General features: G+C 49.0%; 1 protein-coding gene across 1 annotated transcript in view; it reads left to right on the top strand.

Annotated features, from left to right (window-relative positions):
• The window catches only part of TACC2 (transforming acidic coiled-coil containing protein 2), a 173,555-nt gene that overhangs the window by 70,241 nt on the left and 90,774 nt on the right, over nt 1-12,540 (top strand). Inside the window, exon 7 of the mRNA XM_039870890.1 lies at nt 5,024-5,149. Coding sequence (XP_039726824.1) covers nt 5,024-5,149 — 126 coding nt within the window. The remainder of the gene's footprint in view (nt 1-5,023; nt 5,150-12,540) is intronic.

The raw sequence follows: 12,540 nt of genomic DNA, 5'->3' as shown, positions 1-12,540 counted from the left end.
CAGCAGACATAGCTAGGAAATAAATATGTGTACATGTACACGTACACACGTACACACACACACACACTCACTCACACTCACTCACTCTCTCTATCGAGTTCTGTGTTTATCCGATACCTCTAATTGCAACCCAGCCCTGAGAGCCCTTTGGAGCCCAGTCTGCTTTTGCAGAAGCAAATCCTTCTGTGACGAGAACTTGTCTCCTGTTACCCTTGATGTGGTCGTTTTTCTGCTAATCTCCCTGTAGGTGATGATTTCCCTGGGACACCGGCCTCCCCGGTGCCACCGCAGCCCCCACCCTTCTCCTGTGCTCCTTGCCCTGTCCGAGGGAGGGACGATGGGGAAGCCTGCTAGCTTTCCCACCGAACCATCTGGGGGAGCCTTTTTTTTTTCCGGAAGGCCCTTGCACTTGGCCTCCTCCCCCACCCCGCCCCCCATAGCCCCACCAGACCGAGGGCCTTCCCAGGTCACCCCAGCTTGAAAGAAGCCCACTTTCCTATGGCAGTTTCTCCTGTTCCTATCCTTCAAAGTTCTTCTTGCTTTTTAAACTTTGAGCTTGCCTAGTTCTTGATTAGTCAGCTCTGGAACGTGTGATTCCATTTAAAAAAAAAAACAAAAAACTGCTGATGCGTGATTGACATATAAAAGCTGTAATATTTAATGTATGCAGTCCGAGTTTGGCCATGAGTATATACCTGTGAAATCATTACTACCATCAAGGTTATAAAATACCTATCACCTTCCAAAGTTTCCTCCTGCCCCCATCATCATCATCATCATCATCATCATCATCACTTTTGATCCCATTTTGTTCTTCCTGGTGCTGGCCTGGAGCTCTTCCTGTGGCATGGGTCCTATGTGTAGAGCTGAAGGTGTTGGTTTTTAGACTGGAATGTGAATGGCTTCCTCTTTGAAGCAGAACCCTCTCTGCCTCAGTCTCTGGAGTGGGGTGACTCATGGCCCTTTGGAGAAGCACTTGTTGATGCAGGCCGCTTCCCTCCCTGACACATTCCAGCGGAAAATCAACCCTTTGCTGGCCTGCCTGAATCTATAGTGGGCTGGCCCCAGCAGCTGGTGGCAGCAGCTGGTGATTAAAACCTCTGACAGATTTTTTTTGCCCTCTGAAAAGTATTTCAGTCACTCTGGCCCCAGCACCACCACTAGTAGAATTTAGAAGCTGTTTATAGCCTCTTACAGTTGGTCCGAGAAGAGCAGTTTTCTATTACGAGTCCCTCCACGTGCCACGTGCCCAGGAATTTGCTCTGCCCTGGGCTTCTGGAGCGGAACTGAATCACCTGAAAGTAAGACAGGCCCAGGGCTGATGGTCCAATGCGAATTTGACAATTTATTATTATTTTTTTTAGCAATTCTGTGTCATTCAAGCTAATGTATCTGTGTACACCTATAACGTTTATTTTTTTTTAATTATTATAATTATGTCGTACCGGAGGTTTATAAAGCTTTATCATAGCTCATTAACTCTTGGTTCAGATGCTATTCTTACACCCTCGGCCATGTTCCTTAGTCTGTAGGGCAGCAGCAGCAGAGCACTGGATGGAGGGCATAAAGTAAGAGTCGGCTAAGCCGATAAGCAGAAGTGCTGGCCGCCAGCCTGCGAGGGAGGGACGAGGCTGAGTTGGAAGGGTCCTCGGTGATCGTGCAGCCCGGCGCCGTCACTTCTGCAGATGGAAAAGCTAAAGCTCCAAGAAGCCACCTGGCCGAGATCCCAAGGTGGGGCCAGTCTAGGATCCAGGCCTCTTGACTTCATGGATCATCGTTTTTGGTTTTTTTTTTTTAGCGCCTAGCATATTTCCTCACTTGCATCCCAGTTGCTCAAGTTGCTGATCATGTGTCATCGAGGACATTTTAATGATCTCCCAAGATGCCCTGTTCGACAAAATCAGGGGCTGCCCAGTAATGCTTGGAAAAATAATTCCATCCCAGACAGTTAAAAATGCCATCCCATGGAGTATGCGGGCAGATACCTGTTGCCCGAAAAGTTCTCTGCTGGGACCTTCATGGCCCCCGGTGTGCTCGATGCGCGAGGCGTGGCCGAGTTCTGTCCAGGGCTGAGGCTGACCAGCCGAGGTCTGCACGGCGTGAAATTCTGAATACAGAAGTTGGAGGGTGGTGGAGACGGCGTTTCTGACTGATCTTATCTCTTAAAGCTCACTGAGTTGTTAGCTGGCACTTAAGTGTTTCCTTAAATATGTTTTCTTATTTCTTTTGCTTATAAAACCAGTACGTGTTCAACACAGAACTAGAAAATAGACGTAGATTCAACGAAGAAGAAAAAATACTCGTATTTTCACTCCTGGAAGATGATCGCCACGAACAGCTTGGGGCTTCTGTGTCGCTGGGTGCTCGTCACCCTGCTCTCTTTCTGTGTGTCTTTATACATACATGGACATACAGGTGTGTGTGCACACACATATGTGTATATCGACATCATGCTGCCAGTAGTTTTTTGACCTATTTTTAGTTAATAATAGACATATTTACCTTGAGAGACATAGAGATCTACCTTATTATGATTTTTTTTTAATAACTGCAAATGAGTTCATTCTGTGGCTGTGCCTTAATTCGATTAACTGTCCCCTATTGTTGGACATCTGGGTCATTTCCAGTTTTTGTGTTTTGTCTTTTTGCTGATCATAGTTGTGACCAGCATTTTTACTCACACCTTTCATCACCTCCTTAGAATAAATTCTTGGAAGCGGAATGGCTGTGTCAGAGGAACCGAAGTCTTTTATGGCTTTTAATGTGTGTTGCCAAACTCCTGGGCGATGTTTTTCCACTCAGGTTTTATGACTGGAAAATCGATACTGCCTGTAGTTTAGGATTCTCCGAATTGCGATCCAACGAAGACATCCCAAATCCCTGCCATCTTTCCTCCCTCCAAGCTCGCTCCTGCCTTCATTTCACCTGTCCTTGGGTGTGGTCGTAGGGCTGTAGGATCAGGTTCTGTGGGGTTTGGGATGCTGGGTGGGGACTGGAGGAAGAAGGAAACAGAGAAGTTTCAGAGGAATAAACAGTGAAGGGTGGGCACACCCATGTGCTAGGCCAGTCGCATTTAGAATATAGTTCTGGGATATTCAGCCTGGGCCTCCCCGCCTCTCATTCATCTCAAGGCCAAGGGCAGTTCTTTGTGGCTGAGCATTTGCTAGAAGCCTTGGGCTCATTCTTCAGCTAACAAGTCCCAGTACCTCACTCAACCTGGCCTTGAGATCGCTCCTGTCTACCTCTCCCCTTTCGAGCCTTCCTTATGTGCGGTCTAGCCACAGTGAGCTTGTTGCCTTTCTCCAGAATGCCGAGCTCCTTACTGATTCAGGGCTCTCGGGGATGTGGCTCCCTGTACCAGAGGGCACACTCCCTTTTTCTCACTCTTCAGCCTCTGAGACACAGCCTTGTGTGGTGGTTAAGAACATGGCTCCTGGACTCAGGCTTCGGCTCGTGTCCCGGTTCTGCCTCTTACCTGCTGTGCAACTTCAGACAAGTCACTCACCCTCTCTGTGCCTTACGTTCCACATCTGTAAAGTCGGAATAATGATCGTACCCACCCCACAGCGTTGCTGTGAGGGTCACATTTGGTGATGTCTGTGAGCACGTGGATGACCATCTCCTGGCACGCCAGTAAGCGTCAGGAAACATTTGCTGCATTGAGCTGGCCAGCTGGGCTCCATGTGCCACTTCACAAGGAAGTGTCCCCTGAGCGCACTCTGGGCCGAGGTCTCCTCGTTTATGCTCTCGTACCCAACCGTACCTTCCCTTCTTAGCAGTTACTACAATCGTTACTAAGTAAACATGGATTTTAAAAGCTATCTGAGTCTTGCCTATGACCGTGAGCTGCATGAGGGCAGGGACCACCCCCCTTTTTTTTTTTAATTTTTATTTTTCTATTAGAGTTGACATTTAATATTATTTTTTATTGGTTTCAGGTGTACAGCAGAGTGGTTAGACATTTATGTAGTTTATGAAGCGATCCCCCCGATTAGTCTGGCACCCACCTGGCACCATACATAGTTACCTGGCACCATACATAGTTAGCAGAATATTATTCGCCGTGTTCCCTATGCTGTACTTCACGTCCCCGTGACTATTTTGTCAACCATCAATTTGTCCTTACTTCTTTCTAGATCTCAACATAGAGCTTGTAGTCAGTCAATATCTGCTCAAGAAATGAATATAACTGTCCTGTTACTTATTGCTACTGAGCTGGGGAACATCAGAAAGAATGAAGTTCATGGTCCTCCCAGGTTAATAAGATGTAACTGACTGATAGGGGTTTCCTGCAAGGTGAGCTGATGTACGTGGCCAGTGACAGTGTCCAGTGACCTGTGTCTCTCTCAGCTTTCAAAAGCAGCCAGCCCTTGGAGGTCATCTAGGGCAGACCTTCTTAATCAATGAGGGACCAGTGTTGTTTTTATTTCTAACTGAATGTAGATCAACTTTGGAAAATACAATTAAATTTGGAAGATTCCTAGAACAAAACTCAGGGCCAGAGTTTCTTGACCTTGGCATTGTTGACATTTTGGGCCAGAGGATATTCTGTTGGGGGGCTGTTCTGTGCATTGTGGGGTGTTTAGCAGCATCCCTGGTTTCTACCCACTTGCTAGATGCCAGTAGCAACCTTCCCCTCCTCTTGTGACAACCGAAACTGTCTCCAGACATCGCCACGTGGCCCTTGGAGGCAGAAATCGCCCCTGGTTGAGAACCATTGATGGAGACTATAAAACACATGCCTCGATTTGGATTATTAGATTCAGCAGACATAAAATTACTCTATCAAATTGCTCTAAAGCTTTCTAAACTCTCTCTCCAGGTTTCTGTGCTTTCTCACCATGGAGTGGTGACAAACCCCTCCTGGGCCAGCACTGTCCGTGGACTACACTTGGAGCAGCACTAGACGCTTCATCTATAGAAAGGGAAACTGAGGCCCTGCTTAGGGTCCAGATAAAACATGCCGTTAAAACATACTTTAAAGAACATTTCTGAGCCTTGGTGTTTTTTCTTCTCTCTCCAGTCCACCTGTAGGAGATGACATCATCCAGCCAGCTGCCCTTGGAGACCTGAAGAACCTAGTCTTAGCTGCGTCTTCCCACCACGGTGATGTCATCAGCCAGGTCTCCACAGACCTGACAGCCCAGAGGTATGGTGGGGGCTGGGCCTGGGGCCGGTGCTGGGATCCCAGGACCCAATCCCTGAGGCTGCCCGCCCCTGCTTTCATCGTGGGCGGTTCTACTCCCCCTCCCCCGCCCAGGGTCTGCAAGTGTCTCCCTCATAGGGCTGGGCGGCTTCTTCCGGCCTTCGGAATGATCTGAGACCCCCCATTTTAGAGGTCTGTTCCCTTGCTGTCTTCAGCAGCCCCTCTTCACGGCGGCAGTCCTCCAGCAGAGAGAGCGCGCTGTTTATACCTTCTCGGGGAATGACTTAGTTGGCTGCCTCTGGCCTCCGGGACACGAGCTGGTTAGCCGCTTCTTGTCTCTGTCCTGGGTGGTGGTCTAGAAGAGGAGCCAGCAGCACAGTGGGCAAAGGGACCAGGGCCTTGCGCCTTTCTGGGAAACGGGCCTCGCCAGGGAGGGTGGCTTCTCCCGCCTCCCCTCCCACCAGTCTGCCCTCCCTCATGCTGTCCTTCACGCCCCGTCTGTCCCACGCCGGCCCCGTGTGCATCGTGCGTAGCCCCGATCCAGGGGTTACCCTCTCCACGCAGCCTTAGCACTTTATTTATTTGTTTATTTATTTTTAAAAAAAATTTGATGGTGACATTGGTTAACGAAATCCAGTTAGCTTCAGCTGTACACGGACTGTAGTGGCACTTACTTTATTTAAATCAGGCTTGCTCACAATCGGCCTCAGGGCTCAGCTCAGATGTCTCTACACACACAAACACACATCTATCTATCGATCTATCGATCTGTCGATCTACCTATCTATCTACCTTCCTACCATCTGTCTGTCTGTCCGTACATCCATCCATTCACACGATTTAATTTTATCGGTGGACAGCTGCTTTGCCAGACAGCACATGGCCTTGGGGAAATCATGGTGAATAGGGCAGATGTGTCTCTTCCCTTCTGGAGCTCATAGCCCAGCATCCCCTCCTCCAGGAAGCCTTCTCTCCAGGCTGAAAAAGGACCCTCTCTCTGAGTTCCCGCAGCCACCCGTGTCCCGCTGTGTCACTGCCCTTCACAGATACCAAGAAATTATCCGCTTTAGTCCATCTCCTCTGGGGGAGGAGCTGGATCAGTTGCAACCTCTGGACGCACAGCACCCAGCCTGGCATGGGGCCAGCCCCTGGGGAATGTCGGAGGACTTGAACTGGATTAGCGAGGAGGGGTGGGGCTGGCCTCCATCTCCACCTGCCTGCGGCCAGTGTGTGCTGCCCTCCACCAGTCCCCAGGCGCCCCTCTTAGGGCACAGGTAGTCAGTGACAGGCAAGCTGGGATGGCATCCAGGGGCCTCTTCATAAACTGGGAGGAGGTTTCCCTGGAGGGGAATATGAGGGTGGGATTGACACAGCAAGAAGCTCCAGGCGAGAGACAGACATTTTAAGACAGCTATGCATCGACGTGGCGTTCTGAATGCTGCCTTTACAGGTGGGAGTCAGCCAGAGTTCTTACTCGTGTGCGAGTTTAACTTTTTAAAGGAGGTCTCCTGGTTGGGGTACAAGGCCCTCAGCACCCAAAGAGGGTGCAGGAGATGCCAGTGAGAAGTTGGGCATGCCCATTTGGCTCCTTGGGACCGCTGGCTGTAGCTGGCGGGGCACATGCTCCTTGGTGAAGTCTGGAAAGGGGACAGAGATCATGTTTGTCCATGCTCTCATTTTATGGCCAAGGGACACAGAGGGGCAAGGGGAGAGCTCTCGGAGCAGAGGACGCAGGGTGACTCGGCTGGATGGCTCTCAGGAGACCTGAAGTCCCGTCGGTGGTGTCATTGGTGCTTTTAAAGTCCCCTCGCAGACCCGAGACTGGGTTTTAGATGACTTGTCCCTGCTCACAGTAGGCCAGTGATGCCTGCTCTTAAAGCTCCTGTTGATGGCACTTCCTGTGCTCCAGACAGCTGCTGAGTGCTTCTCCCTAAATCCTCACAACACCCCTAGAGGTGCGGGGTTCTGTTGTGATGGCCGTTTTAGAGATGAGCAGATAGAGGCTCAGAGACATTAACGTGCTCGAGGGCACAGATCTGGTAAGTGGCAGAGCTGGGATCCGAAGCAGGTCAGGGGGCTGCCACACCTGTGTTCTGAACTTCTCCCCTGGCCAGGGCTGGAGCCAGGTTTCCTCATGCCGCCCCTCCGGGGTCCCGCCTACATCACTGGCCTCTCTCAAGACCAAGAAAGACAGTGAATGAAGAAGTTGTGTCACCTGTGACCATGACCAAACATGATCACGTGGTACAGGAAGGAACCAGTGGCTAAGTATAGATTGTATCGGGGCCGAGAACTTGGCCAGCTTTCTGGCTTTATTTCCTAGTAGAAAGATTCAAGAAGATCTCTGTGCCAACTGTGCAATTTTGGCGCCTTGCCAGCGTTAATGAACCATTGTCCTGAGTTGTACTGTTTTGTCTTTGCTGGAATTGGTGGAAAAGAAGCAGTTCTGACAGGAACAGGGGTTGGTCTGGCTTTGGTTACCAACTGTCTCCACAGAATATGGTCCATCTCCCTTATACAGATTCCATATTTGTGAAATCGCCTATTCACTAGGATTTATTTGTAAGCTCAAGATCAGTACTCGTGGCTTTTTCCTGGTCATTCATGGACACGTACACAACAGCAGAAAACATGCGCCACCTGACATGCATGCTCCCGGCTGAGATGGAGCGAGGTGATGCTCTGTCTTCTTGTGGGAGCTCTCATAATGCAAGCAAGTCTTTTCAAGGTATATTTAGTGCCATGTTTCTTTTTGTCATTTTGCGTGTTTTGTCTATTTTGCCATTTAAAATGGCCCCCCGGTGTAATGCCGAAGTGCTCTCTGGTGTTTCTAAGCACAAGAAGGCTGGGATGTGCCTTATGGGGAAGATAGTTGGGTGGGATAAGCTTCGTTCAGCCATAGTAGTGATGTTGGCCACGAATTTGATGTTAACGAATCAACCATATATACAGTACTCCCCTCTTATCCTTGGTTTCTCTTTCCACACCTTCAGTTACCTGCAGTCAACTGCAGTCTGAAAATATTAAATGGAAAATTCCAGAAATAAACAATAAGTTTTAAATTGCCCAGAACATGAATCATCCATTTGTCCATTTCCCCATGCTGTTTACACTTCCTGCCCATTAGTTACTTAGTAACCATCTTGGTTATAGGATGGACTCTTGTAGTATCTTCAGTGCTTATGTTCTATTAACTCCAATATTTTATTCATAGTGACCCCAAAGCACAAGAGTAGTGATGCTGGCAATTTGGCTATGCCAAAGAGAAGCCGTAAAGTATATGTATGCATGGGAAAAAACACAGAATATGTAGGGTTCGGTACTAAGCTGTAGGGGGCCTACTGTATTAGATAAGGTGTCTTTAAACAGAAACACAATAAAACAAGATTATGTATTGATTGATTGACGAAAATGGTGACCAGAGGCTGGCAGTAACCTAGCCCCTGGGAGCGATGGTTCAGTATTTGCTGATTCAATGTCTGTGGTGACGTTACATTGTAACGAGAATCAGCTGTACTTAACCTTGTGTGTAGCCTTCCAAACCTCAGCAAGGCCCTCCCCCCATTCCACCGGTCTTCGTGCATTTGTGCTCACAGACTGGGTGGTTTTTAAGCAGAAATTTATTGCTCATAGTTCTAGAAGCCGGAAGTCTGTGATCAAGGTGCCAGGGTGGTCAGGCGAGGGCCCTTTTCCGGTTGCAGATGTCTTGCTGTGTCCTCAGTGGAGGAAAGGGCTTGGCAGCTCTCTGGGGGGGGGGTCTCTTAAGGGCACTAATCCCATTCATGAGGGCTCCACCCTCATGACCTAATCACCCCAGACGCCCCGCCTCCTAACACCGTTTCCTCGAATGTTATGACTCCAACTTGTGAATTTGAGGGGGGCATGTTCAGACTGCAGCACCACCCAAGGGTGCCCCTCTACTTCCTGTTTAAAGACAGGAGAGGAGAGTGTGAGATTGAGGTGGGGAGAGGAAAGAAACTGAATGGGGGGCTGCAACAGCCCATACAGAAACAGCCTTAGTACATTAGACTGAAATTAAATTTTAAAATGTTTTTAAAAATATATTAAAAAAAAAAAAAAATGAGACTGGAGCATTTGCTTTAGGCTACCTGAGAGGAAAGCAGAGCAGGCTTCTCTCTCTCCTTCCCTGTCGCCTGCTAATTCTTCGGCGCGGTCCCGTTCTCTTTCAAGAACTCTTTCAGGATAGGAAAGGAGAGAGAGGGCCCCCGTCTCTGAGGCACTTCTCAAACAAAGCGAAAGGAATTCTGACCACCGCTTCTTTTTTATTAAAGCCCTATATGACATCAAAACTTGCTTTCTCCTCAGGGAGAGCCCCTGAACCCACTTTAAGTGGCTGAGCTTCCATTTTGCTTTCGGCATCCCTGGATGGTGCAGAGAGCTGAGCCCACACCTTCGAGAGCATTCTACAAGTGACTAGATTGCCCATGGCTGCTTGGACTTGCATCTGTTCAATATTTCCTTTTTTTTTTTTTTTTAAGCAGCAGAATTGTTTTTCAAATGAAACTTTCCAGTTGTACCACCATTTATTAAACAGTGAATCGGGGACACTCTGGGTACATCCGGGAACCTCCTGTGCCTTTCCCACAGTCGGGAATGCAAACGGGTCTATGCAGACCCGGAGGACCCCACAGACACAGCTGGAAAACTACTCACCTGACTCACGTCCGTGAGAGTCACACTTTAGCAAACATCAGAATAATGCGGTTACAGCTCAGATGGCTGTTCCCTGCCACCCCAGAGTTCCTGATTCAGGAGGTCCCAAGACTTGGGCATCACTGACCAGTTCCCAGGTGACGCTGCTACTGTCGGTCTGGGGTCCACACTCGGGGAACCGCTGGGTAAGGAGGTCTTGTCCAGATGCTTTTCTCCTCACCTGTCTGACTATTTATAGCCCCTCAGGGTCGGAGACACCTGTCCCAGCAGCTGGTGGCGGAGGGCTAGCTCCTGCTCAGCCGCATAGCCTCGTGAGAGTTTCCAAATTCAGAAACAGAGTTTTAGAATTTTTCGAAGTTGAAAGCACAGGGAATTCATCCTGACTTACAGCTTCTGTTTTTCCCTCTTGCTCCAGATCCTGTGGTTTATTCTGGTTTCATCTTTTAACTACGGGTGGGTTCAAACTATCTCTCAAAGGTTAGGTGAACCTTTTTTGAGCAAGCGCCTATTAAAAACTGAACAATTAAGGGAGTTATTATGGTTTTAATTTAGGAAAAGGATCACCCACGAGTCTTCTCTGGGTAACAGAATTCCTTTGTACCATTTAAAAGGTACACGTTCATGAGACAAATGTATGTAACCAGTACCCAGCCTACTGAGTAAATTGGGGTGCACCTATGTGTCTGGTCAGAACCTTTGAGTTTCCAGTGTCCACCTGGCTACCATTAGGTTGAAGCACGTGAGTTGCTATATTTGCAATTGTCAAATATTAACGATTTCATGTGGTCATATTAACACAGGATTTTGTTTTCATTTTGATTTTTCTTGGTTCGTGAACTGCTTTATCTGTGTAGGTAGATTCTGGCTTTCTGAGTAAAGAGATAAATCTTGTCTGTCTGACTGAGATCAGTTTTTTTGGCTGTCTGTCCTCCCATCTCTGCGTTCTCTGTAACCAGGGCCCATGAGGTATCTTGCACCTGGAGGACCCAAAGAGCTGCTGGTGACGGGGACAGTGATGGGAGTTAGTGACCTGGCTCATCAATCCAGACCAAAGCCTCTTGTATAGTTCGGGCTGGTGTTTATGGCTTTCCTTTTAGTAAACATTTTCCTTTCTGATTGTTTTACTTGGGCCGACTCTGTGAGGGGGAGGAGGGTCACAGCATTCTGAGGAAGAACTGACAAGCCAGTTCAGGGTTAACTGTGCGGAGCCCGTTTGGGGGCTGTTCAAATTCTCACGTGGGCCGAAGTTCACATGCTGGTTTATCTCACTGGCCACTAGAAATAGCTCCGCGCGTCTGCCTTGGAGTTTCCAGCCAATTTGCAAGCCCCTCTGGGCACCTTCCGATTTTGGCTTTGTTGCTGTCCGGTGGCTGGGTGTCTCAGAGGTGCATGCTGTATCTGTCAACCATTGCTAGGCTCATTTGATCAGATCCCGGGCCTCCGTTGGGCTGACTGTCTAATCTGAGCTGTCTCTGGCCTCGGCTCTTGGCCTATGACGTGATCGTGTGCACTTGGGGATTCAAGAAAAAAAAATCGAGAGGCCTGTGAGGGAGGCTATTGTGCTAATACCTTCCAGATGGTGATACGAAATGAGAGATAAGACGCTGTTGCCCATCTGGCCCGACAGGACGTGATGTGTTCGGCCTGTATCTTGGGGGCCGTTATCACCCTTCCATGACAGCCAGGGTCACTTTGGTGTTTGTCCTTGGACAAGGGCTTAATTTGGCAACTCCAGCCGATCTCTGAAGTGAAATTTGCCATCAGTTCAGCGGGGGCTCTGCCAAGAAGGACTCAAAAGCCCCGAACACGAATCAAAAGACAACAGTCGTTGACAGCATCTCGCTGCAGCCGGACGTGTCGGGCCACGGGGCCGAATGCAAGCCCTGAAGGAAGGTCCCGTGTTTCTCAGGTCCTGTGTGGGTGGAAACTGCACCAGAATGGTTAGTGGGACTCGTTGTTATTTGTGAGGACCTTGGCGAGGTACTGAATCAGGGATGGTAACCTCTGACCCCTTCGTGGCGGTTCCTTAGGCATCTGTGTCTAGAAGGCTTCTGAGATCTTGGCCAGTTGGGCCCAGCAGGAAAGACTGCCTCGTCTGCTAAAAGTATGGTGGTTTATGTGCCTTCTTTATCAACTCTACTTGTAAAAAAAATAAATAACAGGCTTAAGTTAAATCATTTTCTTCATCTTCCAAAAATATAGACACCCTATGTGAATTTGTATTCAGCCTTTCTGTTATTTCAGGAAGGCTCGGAAAACATTGATTAACTCCTTAAATGGGAAAAGGGATCTGGACTTCTATAACTAGAAAATCATTCTACCCTCCCCCTGGCCCACTTTCTAGGGGACGAGATCAAGGGAAAGGGAACGTAGATGCCTTGCAGAGGAGAAGGGAGGACAGATGTGTGGACCCCCATCTCAGTGCTCTGCCCACCTCTGTGCCAGGGTTGGCAGCTGTCGCGAGTCCCCCTGAGGGCTGGGGGTGGTGCTGGGCATCGGAAAGGGCCCACCTATCTCCTTGAAAATGACGTCTTTAAGGCGAGTCACTGCCGGTCATGGGAGGCTTGAGCAGAGGCTTGAGCCGAGACGGGAGTTAGCAAAGAGAAGCTGGGCTGCCCTTGCCTGCTTCTCATGGCTGCTCCGGCAGCTCAGGGGCCTCAGAGGGACCCTGTGTAAGCTCCTCTTCGGGGTCTAAGACCAGAGCTGGCTTCATGGGTGTG

Source organism: Pteropus medius, unplaced genomic scaffold, assembly GCF_902729225.1.
Source record: "Pteropus medius unplaced genomic scaffold, Ma_sr-lr_union100, whole genome shotgun sequence".
Lineage (NCBI taxonomy): Eukaryota > Metazoa > Chordata > Mammalia > Chiroptera > Pteropodidae > Pteropus > Pteropus medius.
The sequence above is the reverse complement of the archived record's forward strand: the minus strand, read 5'-3'. Positions and strand labels throughout refer to the sequence as shown.